This window comes from Canis lupus, chromosome 32, assembly GCF_048164855.1.
Source record: "Canis lupus baileyi chromosome 32, mCanLup2.hap1, whole genome shotgun sequence".
NCBI lineage: Eukaryota > Metazoa > Chordata > Mammalia > Carnivora > Canidae > Canis > Canis lupus.
The window spans coordinates 11104902-11119442 of record NC_132869.1 but is presented as its reverse complement, the minus strand read 5'-3'; the positions used below and the strand labels follow the sequence as shown (position 1 = coordinate 11119442).

General features: G+C 43.4%; 1 protein-coding gene across 5 annotated transcripts; it reads left to right on the top strand.

Annotated features, from left to right (window-relative positions):
* Nucleotides 1-10707, top strand: CCDC32 (coiled-coil domain containing 32). Of its 5 annotated transcripts, none has more exons than XM_072808808.1 (4): nt 1-150; nt 1979-2229; nt 6770-6926; nt 9702-10707. In XM_072808808.1, the coding sequence occupies exons 2-4, from the start codon at nt 1986-1988 to the stop codon at nt 9838-9840; spliced, it is 540 nt and encodes a 179-aa protein (XP_072664909.1). In that variant the 5' UTR covers nt 1-150; nt 1979-1985; the 3' UTR covers nt 9841-10707. The 5 variants fall into 5 exon arrangements, with proteins under 5 accessions (XP_072664909.1, XP_072664907.1, XP_072664904.1 ...); XM_072808806.1 differs by having other exon boundaries at nt 11-125; nt 1974-2229; XM_072808803.1 differs by having other exon boundaries at nt 18-150; nt 1974-2229.
* The last annotated feature ends 3834 nt before the right edge of the window (nt 10708-14541 follow it).

The window sequence follows — 14541 nt, the reverse complement described above, 5'->3', positions numbered from 1 at the left end:
TCAACCAATCCACGCACAGAACATCGCCAGGTTGGGCGGTGGTTGGAGGACTCCGGGATCCGTCACTCGGAGACTCCGCCCCTCCAGCTTCCCAGCCTTCAGCGACGGAACTGAGCCGAGCGCTGGTGAGCAGCTGGACAGGCGGTTGCGGTAGGTGAGGAGGGGCAGGGCTGCCCAACGACTTAGATCCCCGGCCCGGGTTCCATCCCGGGATACCACAGAGGGGCCTCGGGGCCTCACTCATCCCGTCCAGCCAGTCCTTGAGGCCAGAGTGACTGAGGCCCGGGTCTGGACACCGGGGTTCCCTGCGCTCTTTGGACTTCCTAGGGAGAAGCGGGGGAGGCCCGGGGCTTCGGGCGAGCAAAGTTGTGCTTTGGGGGGGTTCAAACGACTTCGGAAAGGGGCTGGAGGGTCGTTGTGGATCCTGGCATCAATTCATTCAGGGCCACTGTGACATATCTGTCCCTTTTTACTTCTGGGCCCTTGCGCTGTCTGGGCTCTCACTCCTAGAATTATTCAGACCTTACCCCAGGCAGCCTTCATAATCTCAAAGGTCTCTCCTGAAAGAAGGTGTCAACCCATCCTGTAAGAGTATATGAAAGCCTCAGGCAGTGTAGTATTGAATAAGAACTTGCATTTTGGAGTGGCTCAGGTCTGGTTTCCAGTTAAGGAATCACCATATATCAGCCAAGTACCCTTGACTTGTTACCCTTCTGATCCTCAGTTCCTTCATCTGTAAACTGATGGAAATATCTCTTTCGGTGTTTCTAACTCTTAAAATAAGAACTTATAAAATAGGGACGCCTGGGTGGCACAGTGGTTGAGCATCTGCCATCCACTCGGTTGTCATCCAGGGGTCTTGGGATCGAGTTCCGCATCAGACTCCCCACCAGGAGCCTGCTTCTCCCTCTGCCTATGTCTCTGCCTCTTTCTCTGTGTCTCTCATGAGTAAAGAAAATCTTAAAAAAAAAAAAAAAGAATTTATAAAATAAGAATAAGGTATAAAGCCCAGCTTCTACATGTAATGAGCACATGGGCTTTACATATGACATTACTTTCTCACAGTTTTCACCAAGAAGCAGTTTTATTATCCTCCTGTATTTGGAACTCTGCAAGGCCTTTAAGTCTATGTCTTATTGAAGACAGATTTTAATTGGCTTGGACAGAATCGTTGCATTTTGGAGATCTTTGGAGAAAAGTGCAGAATTGTTGTCTCCATTGGAAATGTCTTAAAAATTGTGTATGTTAAAACATACTTAAGATTGGCCATTTAACCAGTTTTATTTTTTTTAAGATTTTATTTATTCATGAGAAACACAGAGAGGAGAGAGAGAGAGAGGCAGAGACACAGGCAGAGGGAGAAGCAGGCTCCATGCGGGGAGCCTGACGTGGGACTCAATCCCAGGTCTCCAGGATCACGCCCTGGGCTGAAGGCGGCGCTAAACCGCTGCGCCCCACCCCCACCCCCCACCCCCCCCACCCCCGGGCTGCCCTTAACCAGTTTTAAATGTGCAGTTCAGTGACACTCATATGGTTGTGAGACCATCAGGATCATCCATCTCTAGAACTTCCCAAACTGAAACTCCGTACTCATTAAACGATAACTCCCATTCTCTCCTCTGCCAAACCCCTGGCAACAACCGTTCTAGTTTCCGACTCTATGAATTTGACTGCAGTAGGTACTTCATATAAGTGGAATCATTCGATATTTGTCGTTTTGTGTCTTGCTTGTAGATATTTCATTTTTAAAAGAACTTTATTATGAAAACAATTTGAGTGCAGAGCCAGAAGAGGAATACAACTATGCTTTTATAATCTTTATATCTGTAACACAGGACTCTAATAAAAGACATTTTAAATTTAGAGAAACTTCTTGAAAGCCTGTTACCTTCCTTCATTGGGTAAACAAATATCTGAGTACTGTATACTAATACTATATCCTTAAAGCCAGTCCTTACATTTCTGTTTTTCAGCTCAGATTCCAAATGAAAATGTTTGAGAGCATTGACTCTACAACCACAAGATCTGGCCCTGATCTTTGGGCTGAAATCTGCTCCTGTTTACCAAAACCTGACCAAGAAGATGGTGCCAATAATGCCTTCTCAGACTCCTTTATGGATTCATACCCTGCGGGTACAGGCCACAGGGAAGCCCCAGATTTTGCTGTTCAGCCAGCTACAAAGCCTTGGGCTCCCTTGCAGGATTCAGAAGTGTATTTAGCATCTCTAGGTAAGTTATATGGCTTTTCTTTTTATTGAATCAGAAGTTGGTGGCTTTAAGGAAACATGTTGAAGTTCTGTTACATCAGCTGGTTTCTATTCTTAATTATTACTGTTTTTTTTGTCTTCACCATATTTATTGTTGGATCTACTAGGTGGGTATTTCAGGTTGATTGTTGGGAAGGAGCACCCTTTTCTTTTTCTTTAAGATTTTACTTTATTTTTTTTTTTAAGATTTTATTTATTTATTCATGAGAGACACACAGAGAGAGGCAGAGACACAGGCAGAGGGAGAAGCAGGCACCATGCAGGGAGCCCAATGTGGGACTCGATCCTGGGACTCCAGGATCATGCCCTGAGCCAAAGGCAGACGCTCAACCGCTGAGCCACCCAGGCATCCCAGGATTTTACTTTGTAATCTCTACACCCATCGTGGGGCTTGAACTCACAACCCCGAGATCAAGAGTTGCATGGTCTACTGACTGAGCTAGCCAGGTGCCCCAGGAGCACCCTTTTCCTTGTATTTTCCTTAAAACTGTCTTTGTTACCTCCTGCCTTTACTGTTTCATCTGAATTCTGCTTCATTTCTTGGCATTCTGTAGAAGCCTCCTGCCTACTATTGATAGCGCATATATTCAGAGAACCCCAAAGTGTCAGACATTATGTCATCTGAAAGAAAAGGTCATGGCCCCCGAGCTGCACATGGAATTCTGATAAAACCTTTGTATTGAAAAACTACTGTACTAAAAAACTTATATTAAATAGATTGATTGTTGGACTAGGAACTTTTTTTTTTAAGATTATTTATTTATTCATGAGAGACACAGAGAGGCAGAGACATAGGTAGAGGGAGAAGCAGACTCCTAGTAGGGAGCCCAATGTGGGACTCGATCCCAGGACCCCAGGATCACACTCTGAGCCAGAGGCAGATGCTCAACCTCTGAGCCACCCAGGTGTCCCAGAATGGGAGCATGTTGACATAAAATTCATTCTACCTCGTTAGTCATTCCGCTGCGCCACCCAGGGATCCCTAGTCATTTAATTTTTTTTTAGTCATTTAACTTTTAAAATATTTCCTCAAAACATCTGTCCTGTGCCCTTAAGTGTCAGTATTTAGAGAGACTCCAAATACAGGAAAAAGATTCAGATTGTCCCATGCAAAGGGAAAGAAAAATATCAGTCTAGGGCAGTGATTGCTTTAGAATTGTGGTATCCTTTTACTAAACATCCATGAGACCCATCTATGTGTCATAAAACAAAACCTGGGAATAATTATTTGAGGAAGAAAAGAATAGAATAGAGTTTTCATGATCGCTAACTAATACCTTGGAAGAACAAAGGGAATTTTGTTAATGATATACTGGAGGAAAAAGATATGAGAAAAACACAAGTGGAATGATGGGTAACAAGAAACTTACAGGTGTAATGTGAAATTTGTCAAGAAGCCCCCAAAGTTAGGATAGTAATACTTGCAGCCATGGCCAAGGAGGTTGACAATTCAGTTCTGTGGCAGTCAGAACATCTGCTTAATGATGATAAGAAGAAGACACAACAACAATCTGAGAAAACTGGAGAACCAGATCCTACGCTTGTTGGGTACCCTGTGCCCAGAGGTTGTTAGAAACTTTAATGGATTTGGTGGTGATTTGATTGGTGAAGATTGGTTCGGAAAGTTAAAACTCCACTGATCTTTTCTAAAATCAGCTAAGAAGATGTTTAAGGGGCACCTGGCTGGCTCAGTCAGAGCATGCAATTCTTGATCTCGGGGTTGCAAGCTTGAATCCTATGCTAAGTATAGAGATTACTTAAAATCTTTAAAATTAAAAAAAATTATGCTTAAAATTTCATTTCTAAGGAATGAATAAGAGCCATTTCTTTTTTTTTTAATTTTTATTTATTTATGATGGTCACACACACAGAGAGAGAGAGAGAGAGAGAAGGGCAGAGACATAGGCAGAGGGAGAAGCAGGCTCCATGCACCGGGAGCCCGATGTGGGATTCGATCCCGGGTCTCTAGGATCGCGCCCTGGGCCAAAGGCAAGCGCCAAACCGCTGCGCCACCCAGGGATCCCGAATAAGAGCCATTTCTGTGGCTGTGGCAGAGCCTGGGAGGCAATGGCAGGCAGATTTGGAGTATGCAAATTTTCTTTTTCTTTTTTTTTAAAGATTTATTCATGAGAGACATAGAGAGAGGCAGAGACACAGGCAGAGAGGGAGACAGGCTCTCCGTGGGGAGCCCAACTCGGACCGATCCCAGGACCCCGGGATCACTACCCAAGCCAAAGGCAGATGCTCAACCACTGAGCCACGCAGGTGTCCCTGGAGTATGCAAATTTTCTGTTGCCTGTTTCTGCCTGCCCAACTTAGATCACACCCAGTTAAGTACTGAGCACACAGAAAAAGGAAGACTTTTTCCAGCCCAAAAGAGTGCCTTCCACCTTTAGAACCAAGGCCAGTGTAAAGATTGTTTTTATTGCCAGATAGACCTGTATCAAAAAGGGGTGGCTTAATTGGTTGAGCATCTAACTCTTGATTTTGGCTCAGGTCGTGATCGCAAGGTCATAAGACTGAGCCCCTGGTTGGGCTCTGCACTTGGTGGGGGAGTCTGCTTCAGGTTCTCTCTCTCTTTCCTTCAGCTCCCCCCCCCCCAAATGCACACACATGCTCTCTAATAAATAATTTTTTTAAAGTTTTTTTTTAAGGTTTTTTAAAAAATATTTTATTTATTTATTCATAGACACATAGAGAGAGAGGCAAAGACACAGACAGAGGGAGAAGGAGGCTCCATGCAGGGAGCCCGATGTGGGACTTGATCCCGGGTCTCCAGGATCACACCCCAGGCTGCAGGCGGTGCCAAACCGCTATGCCACCGGGGCTGCCTTAATAAATAATCTTTTAAAAAAAAGTATCCACTACAAGCAACAATTAAAAACTTAGCCAGCACAATATGAATCCACATAATTCTCTTCATATCCTCAAGGAGGTAAAAACTCCTCAAATATTTAACACTTATCAACTACAGGCTTTTTGCATGGGTGAACTGATGATAACTTGCAGCAACAAAAGGTAGTAGTTATTTTGATATATGAGTACAAGCTGATGTGGCTTCTTTAGAAATGAAAGCAGGATTGCAAATCATAAAGTTTCAATTGGGTCTGGGCTTGATATTCACCCCTCTCCAAAAGGCCATTCTTTACCCATTTACTATCATTGAAGACAAGGCTACATTAAAGCAGAAGGCAAATGGTGATACCCTTCCTTCTCTTCTTCAGTTGTTCCACACTTACACTTAAATGTAAAGAAGAGTAATTAAACATCTATCATCAGTAAGCCATGTGCACCATTCTCACTGGGATTAGAAGATGTTTGTTTTTTAAAGTTTTTTTAAAAGATTTATTTATTCATGAGAGAGAGAGAGAGAGAAAGAGAGGCAGAGACACAGGCAGAGGGAGAAAGAGGCCCCTCTCAGGGAGCCCGACATGGGACTCGACCTCAGATCCCAGGATCACACCCCGAGCTTCCAAAGGCAGACGCTCAACCGCTGAGCCACTCAGGCGTCCCAAAGATTTTATTTATTTATTCATGAGAGACATGGAGAGAGATAGAGAGGCAGAGACATACGCAGAGGGAGAAGCAGGCTCCATGCAGGGAACCCGATATAGGACTCGATCCCAGGACCGTGGGATCACGCCCTGAGCCAAAGGCAGATGCTCAACTGCTGAGCCACCCAGACGTCCCAAGATGTTGGTTTTTATTAGGTTCCAACATCCAGGCCACAAGTTGAGTAACTTTAAAAAATGTTGGGAGATTGCTTTTCTTTAATCAAGAATTTAGGGGATCCCTGGGTGGCTCAGCAGTTTAGCGCCTGCCTTTGGCTCAGGGCGTGATCCAGAGGTCCCAGGATCGAGTCCCACGTCGGGCTCCTGGCATGGAGCCTGCTTCTCCCTCCGCCTGTGTCTCTGCCTCTCTCTCTATCATGAATAAATAAATAAAATCTTAAAAAAATAAAAAGAATTTAATTACACATAGAGATCTTAAAGGTCTCTTATTATTGAGTTCTCATTAAGCCAATTTTAATGTCTAATGAACCATTAGATCTTTCATCATTTTCTCTAATTCTTTCTCATGAGATTTGGAAACTACTTCATGTCACTGTAACAAAAAGAAAAACCATTTACTCCTCAGAGAGACTATTTTCAAAGAGGTGACACGTGTGTCAAGCCAGGGAAAACAAGTTATGCCTTTGAGAGATACCTGCTGGCTTCTGCGATTTCAAAGAAAATGTGCCATTGATTTATTTATGAGAGCCTATGGCTTTTCCCCTTTCTGGGGTTAAACATGTATTTGATACAATACAGAGTTAAGACTGGGGAAGGTAAAAGAAAAATGTATGTTCCCTCTACCTGTCCTTAAATAAAAAAAATGAGCTCTTTTGCAGGGAGTGTGGATGTACTCATCAGTGAGAGAATTTTTAAGTTGTCATCTTGCATTTTAGATTTAGTTTCATATCATACTCACTTTCCTTGTTAAGCTTCTTCTCTTCTCTTTAGAGAAGAAACTGAGAAGAATCAAAGGTTTAAATCAGGAAGTGACTTCCAAGGACATGCTTCGAACCTTGGCCCAAGCCAAGAAGGAATGCTGGGATCGGTTCCTCCAGGAGAAGTTAGCATCAGAGTTCTTTGTGGATGGACTTGATTCTGATGAGAGGTAATTGGTTCTCAATCCAGACAGCACTTCTCTTTCTCAAAGGAATTCGGGGAGAGTGACATTTGAGTCCAGAAATTGGTCAATATTAACATCAGCTTATCTGAGCTCAAAATAATCGTTTTTAATAAGGTTGCTCTACTTCATCTTGGTGCAGTAGCAGATTTTGATAATTATTATTTTTGCAAAAAAGCAAATACTCAAAAAAAAAAAAAAAAAGCAAATACTCGATCAATATCTTGATCACAGATTGAACAGAACTGAGGAGAAAGCACTGTCTTCATTTCTAAGTATACAGTGTGTTTGGGAAAGTAGTAGCCAATCAGCAACTAGAAGTGTGTCTTACCTGTGACTCGCCAGTGCCTTACAGAATTTCTGCCATACTGTAGGTATTCAAATCTGTATAGACTAAATGAATGAATTTCTTAAGCATCTACTGTGTGAAGACCCTGCCCATGATATAATGAGGCTGGGGTGCTGGGAAGATGTAAGGAAGTTTTAGGCCCCTTCCCCGCCCTTTTTTTTGTCCCCACAACTATCTGAGGAAAGATGACAAATATATATAAGGACACACCTAACAAAAGAAAGCAGTATAAGAAAAAATCTGGGTGAGTGGAAGTGATAAAACATGCTTTGGGAGTTGAGGGACCATTGAACTCTCTGTGGGCTCTGGTGTTTGTGTCAAAGAAGGCAGGACTCGAACCGTATGTGTAGGTGGGATGGATACAGAGAGGAAGAGGAGAGGAGAGGGGGAGAGGGCCTTCTGCCACAAAGAGCGGGATGGTGCTTGACACCTGGGAAAGTGACTCTGCCGCTTACTGGTTGTTCTTGAGGAAGTAACCTGGGTGTGCTTCAGTTCCCTCCTCTGTAAAGCAGGAATAGGAGCTCTTCCCTCTTTGGGTTGTTGTGAGGGTTAAATAAGTTACTGTGTGTGAAGAGCTTAGAACAGACCTGGCACCTGGTAAGTACTATGTAACTGTTAGCCATTCATATTAGTCCTAAGGGAATTTTAAAGTTCAGTAAGAAATCATTCAAAATAAAAACATTAGTGAGGGAAGTAAAAGCCTGAATTCTAACTAAAGGTCTTAGGGAAACATCACCTAAGTTTGCAACATATCATTAACATTGATTTTAGGAGTCCCATGATGTAAAATAAAGATATGGCTGCTGAAATCAGGGACAGTAGGTGAATAAAGCTTAATAGTTACATTTTACTTCTTAATTTGCAAAGCATTTTCACTTACATTAGCTTAAATATTGCATCAGCATGTCCCCTAGATTCTTCAGAAATCGGTGTGGCATCTAAGGGCAGGCTAACTGCCTACCCTCTGAGGCCTCAGCAAATAATACACTGTTTTCTCTTTTCTGTCTCTAAAGACGCAGCCCAGTTGAACCTTAAATCACCCCAAACACAAAAGACTTGAAGATGCCCACCTTCCCAACCCACCAGTAATTTGGTATTCTCTTCTCTCTCCTGTTGAATGTTTGCCTCCTTTCCAATACTGTGAAGAAAAGACAACATTTTGTCCTGCATAATTCTCAAGTAGGAATTCTTTTTCTTTTGAAACCAGATCAGCACCAAGGCACGAGTTAATGTTTCTGTGTGTTTATCAATACCTAAAATGATGTGAGGTTTCCTTTTCTATAGAAGCAAGCTGAAACAATTATATGAAAAGTGTGCTAGATGAAGATGAAATGCACCTGGAGTACCTTAGGCCTCTGAGCTGTGCACACTTGTTCCCCTGAGCTGCCATCTGTGGGAACGCTTCTATAAGCATCATTACAAGTACACCAGAAACAGTAGATATGCATTTATTTGCAGATTCCAAAGTTTGTTTTAAACAGAAGCCATTTTATAGTGGAATTGTGTGATTCTTCATGTATGTGAAGGCCAGGTGGGTGACCCTCCTCCTGGCATGCTTTTGGCAGAGGAGTAATGGGCTGAGAAATCCTACTGTCTACAACACAATTCCCCCAGTTTTGGGTGTCTAAAATCTGCTGGTGACGACTACGGTTTAAGACTTTGGGCTATTGAAAAGCACAGAGTAAGGTTTACATTACTTGTTGTCATTTATAGTTTACTATGAACATCTCATAAGCTTTAGAGTGGTAGGTCTTGGGTACTTAAGGAAGATAGGAGGGGGCACTTTCCCCCACCACACAGATCCAAACCAAAAAAGAGCCCTCTGGCATAGTGACTATTTCTTTGTGGGAGAAATTGCTGTGCAGATGTTTCCATCTTGGGAGACTTGCTATAGGATGAAGTAATCAAACAAAAAACCCCCCAAAAAATGATGCTTAGTGTAACTAAGTGTTGTAAGTATAATCTAGTCTCAGATTGCCTCAGGTATAGGAGATTTCAAGATGCTCACTAATAATTTGCTATATTAAAAATAAATAATAATAATAATAATTTGCTATATATTTGAATGTTTCCTCCCTCGGACAATTTCCTCTCTAGTTTTGAGGGGAAAAAAAAGACAGAACTGAGGCATAAGCTCTTCAGTTATTCTCACCAAGCCTTCAGAGGCTGTGCATTTGAAGGGGGCCTGGTGCTGCTTATAGCCAGAGTGCCCACTAGGGGGTAAATTATGCTGCTGAGCTGCCAGGATGCACAGCTGTCCGAGTATCGTCATTCTCCCCCGTTAGCAGTGAAAAACAATTGTAGGAAGAAACTGGTGGTGGGCGGGAAGGCAGCATTTGAGTAACTGAGATAATCATTAAGTAATTAATCAGCCGGGTCTGATGCAGCCACCCTTTCCTCCTGCTCTCTCCTAGCACCTTGGAACATTTCAAGAGGTGGCTCCAGCCAGATAAAGTAGCCATCAGTACAGAGGAGGTCCAGTATCTGATTCCTCCAGAATCCCAGGTTGAAAAGCCAGCAGCCGGGGACAAGCCAGCGGCAACGGAACAATAAATTACACACACACACACACACACACACACACACACAGACACACACACGCTGAGCAGCTGTCTTGGGTCCAGAGGGAACAGCGGAGAGCTCGTCAGAGCAACAAGGAGAAATCTAGGGAGGAGGGGAAGCCCACCCTCCCACTCAACAAAGCAAACAGCTGTGGGCCCCCTGAGGACTTGCTTGGGGCTGGCATGTGTGACTGTTGTGGATAAAGTGACTGACCCAGTGCATGCTGGATCAAGATACTGCTTTCCTCTGCATCTCACAGCTTGCCTGAGCTCTGTTGCTGCAGGTGAGAAGTCCGCAAAGAATCTTGTGAAGCAGCAAGTACAAAAGTATTTGCAGAAACTGTGGGTACCCTTGTGTATAATATATAAGCTAAGTGAGCCATATTTTTTCTTGCCTCTTCTGGATGTTCCTGCCTGTGTTCCCTGCATTCCCTTGGTTAATTGTCAGGGGTGAGTGGGGCCAAGGAAAAGAGAATCAAATCTGCCTCCTTGGATCCACACCCCATGTGGGGCTTCTCTAAGTTTGTAATAAATATAGGGCCTTTAGGGAAAGAGGCTGCACTTTTCCTTTGTCTGATTTGTTCCTCATGGAGAAAATGGACAAAAGTATGAAAACTTGGGTGTTTGTGTATATATATATATTTTTGGCTTCATGCATGGCTTCTCCCCTAACTTCCTCTTGCACTTAAAAAGAGCCAGGCTTCAAATTAGACTTGTAAATACAGTGTTGCTATTTGACACCACTCCTGAATAGTTCCAAGCTTGCTTGTGGCAGCTTTCCTGGCGGAGCCTGTGCTTCCCTCCTTTATCATGTTCTTGTTCAGTAAATGTTGTTCATATAAAACTTGTCTCATCATAATAGCAGTGCGTGTTGTGCTCTTGGCCTGCTTTCCCCCTCAGAGAGATGCTCCCAGGCACTATAGAGGTAAAGACATGTGCGTGACAATGTAGGAGAGCTGATACCTTTGCCAGCCTTCTATTTTTAACATGCACGCTGTGACAAGCCAGGCCTCAGTGCTCTTAGGGTAGGATTCTGTGGCTGTGGCTCTATGGAGCTTCTTGCTGGGTAATAGGTTTCAAATCCCTAATGATGAGCAGGGTGACCATAAAAATCTGCAGAGAACATGTGCTCCTATCTAAATCAAGTATTTGCCTTGTCTGAAAGGATAGGAATCAACCAGATAATTCTATATACTTGCTAAATTATACAAAGGGGAGTTGGCAGGGAGATAATTTCCAGACATACTTTCCTTTTTTAAAATTGATTAATGGTGTTAGCTTTATTCCTCCTGCTTTTTAACAGTAAGGTAGCTTTGACAGAGAGTGACCCTCTGTGTTCCCTAAACACTTTGAGGAAGCCAGACACTGACAATCATCTGGGCCTGGACTGAGCTTGCTAGTTGCCATCCCTGCCTAGGTTCAGGTGCTAGACCACACTCTTCCTACAAGGTCCTCTGATGGCTTTCAGGTGGATGGATAGTTGTTTTTTGTTTTTTTTTTTTTAAGACTGAGTTTTCTTCTTGCTGCATGATAAACAAAAATGATTCTCAGTAACAACAACTTAAGAAATAAAGCAGTAAGGTCCCAAACACTCTCCTAAAGAGCAGCTGATCATCCGACAGAGAATGTATCCATACCAGAAAAGTGATTGTAATTCAGGCAAGATTCTAGCTTTGCCTATTCCCTACCTTCCATTTTCTACCTAAGAAACAGAAATTTTAGTGTGAGGAGGTGGCAAATTGAGTTAGCGGAACCAAAAAGGAACTTTTGGACTGGAAGGCTTTTAGCCTCATGTGAAAACCTGGGTAAAGTATGGGACAAAGATCCTGGATTTTCGGCTGCCTGCTCACGTAACTCTTTAATAGAGGCAGATTGCAAGAAGTGAGTCCAGTGAGTTGCAATTTTGATTCCTGAATTGGTTTAGAGATGACAACCTAAGTGATGGCCCCCTTTTTTTTTTTTTTTTTTTTGAGTAGGCTCCATGCCCAGCATGGGGCTTGAACTCATGGCCCTGAGATCAAGACCTGAGCTGAAATAAAGAGTTGGATGCTTAACGAACTGAGCCACCTAGGTGCCCCAGTGATGGCTCTTAAAAAAAGGTGAAGCACCATTTACCAAAAACAAATTTGATATTAGCTCCCAAAGCTAACTTATTAATATAGACTGAACTTAGCTATTGAAATGGTACTATATTTGAATCTAAGAGTGTTGGGTGCTATCTTTATCTATCTTGTGGCTTATTGTGTGATCACAAATAAATCAAATGACCTCTTTGTGTTCCAGTTCCCTTTTAGAAATTCGACTAACCAGAGGAAAAATTGTATTGGCCAGAAATGCTGATTTATTTCCTTTGACCCTGGAAATTCCCAAGGAACTCCAGTTAGCACTTCCTCAAATCAGTAAAATGTGAGTTGAGAGGGCACTTTTTGTTACCCCAAGTGAAACAGAAAGAGCAAATGGAGCAATATTTAATGCTAACCCTTAGAGCCAAGTAAGGACAATTACCAATAGGGCAAAGCAGAAATGATTTGGCATACCCAAAGAAGGTTGGGTTAGAGCCAGGGAGATAAGTGAAGTGACTGTGACCACCACTGTTCTCTCCTGGCACATGGTGCTCATCACCCAGGGCTTGGTAAGATCAATGCTGGAATGGCACAGGCTTGTGTCCAGTACCTGTTCCAGAAATAGGCTCTGGATGTAGGCACAGAAAGTAAACAAACATCCCACCAGCTGTTGCTGAGATGTATCCCTCCCAGGCAGGCCTACCCACCAGGACTATTGCTGGAAGAGGGAAACCACCCTGGAGCCACTCCCTGGCCCTGCCTTGGGGTGACTCCCCAAGGTTGAGACAAGCTCCAGGCACATGAAGAAAGACTATTTTCCTGAACATTCCAAACCAGCCCAACCAGCTTTGGCCGTACTTGAGTTACAAGATTCAAGACAGGACGCTGCCATAGCAATCTTAGATTTGCGGGAGAGCTGTTTACTTGAACCCAGAAATGGGTTGTTTAAGGCACAGATTCATTCACCTTGCCAATATTTATTGAGCCCCTGCATGGTGCATGGTGGTGAATAAAGCAAAACCACATCTTCCCACATGGACTGATGGAGGGAGAGATAGGGCCTAGCTAATTAGTGCTGTAATCCCTAGTGCTGCAGAGTCAAGGCATTACAAAGGGTGCTTTACAGCATATGGGGAGGAGCTATGAGAGCCCTAGGCCAGTCAGGGTGGGAGGTAGGAGAAAGGTTCTGTTAGGGAAGCTGGATCCAGGAAAAATGAGTAGCAGTCAGACTGAGAATAGAGGGAGAAAAACATGGGGGCATAGCAAAGTCCCAGAAGAGGAAAACAGCACATACACAGGCCTAAACGCAAAAGAAAGTTTGGAGACAGGAAAGTAGTTCAGTGTAGTTGGAGCATAAAGAACAGAGGAGGAAGCATCAAAGGGTGAGGTTGAAAATGAATAAACCAAGGTCAGGTATAAAGGGCTTTGTAAGCCATGTTAAGGAGGTTGGATTTTATTTTAGGGTCAAGAGGGAGCTAATGGGTCATCTGTTTTTAAAGATGTTATTTATTTATTTATTTATTTATTTATTTATTTATTTATTTATTTATTTATTTATTTAAGGGATTAGGGGAAGCAGAGGGAGAGAGACAGGCAGACTCCACACCAAGCTCAGAGCCCAACATGGGGCTCGATTCCATGACCCTAAAATCACAACCTGAGTGGAAATCAAGAGTGGGACACTTGGGATCCCTGGGTGGCACAGCGGTTTAGCGCCTGCCTTTGGCCCAGGGCGCGATCCTGGAGACCCGGGATCGAATCCCACGTCGGGCTCCCAGTGCATGGAGCCTGCTTCTCCCTCTGCCCTGCCTCTCTCTCTCTCTCTCTCTGTGTGTGTGACTATCATAAATAAATAAAAATTAAAAAAAAAAAAAAAAAGGAGTGGGACACTTAACTCACTGAGCCACCCAGGGGCTCCACTAATGGGTCATTTTAAGAGGGGCAGTGACAGGATCAGAGTTGCATCTAGAAAGATGGTTAGGGCTGCCATGGGTAACACATGATTAAATTGATTAGGGAAGCACAAATTCACACTTGGCAAGGATAGTTCTGTACGAATTATGCAATTAGGTGGTTTGTGGTTTTCCCTTATTTATATTTTCTAGCCTAATTTCTTTGAAGTTATTGTTTCACTGTTACAGAATAAGTAGAATTATGTTTGGTAGCTTGCAAAGATGGACATATCAATACATCACACCCCCTCTTTCATCTTACAGTATGATGGGGCCACTCCTCTATTGGGATGTTAGGTCAGTACTCCCTCCCCTTGAACCTGGGTAGACCTATGTAATTGCCTTGCTAATAGAGTACAGGACAAATAATGTGACTTCTGAAGCTAGGGTATAAAAACATCCCACCCTCCCCCTCCCCCACTCCAACATGTTCCTTGGTTATTGTAAGCCAACATGTAGTATGTCTGGCTACCCTGAAGCCATCATACTATAGAAGCACCATGGGAAACAGGTGCTCCCAGCAGCTTAGCCCCCAGCTGTGTGAGTCTTCACACCCCAGGCATAAGACATAGAAGAGATTTGAATGATTTCAGGCCCCAGCCTTCAAGCCACCCCAGCTGACACCAAGTGGAACAGAGACAAGCTGTCCCTGCAAAGCCCTGCAGATTTTATGAACAA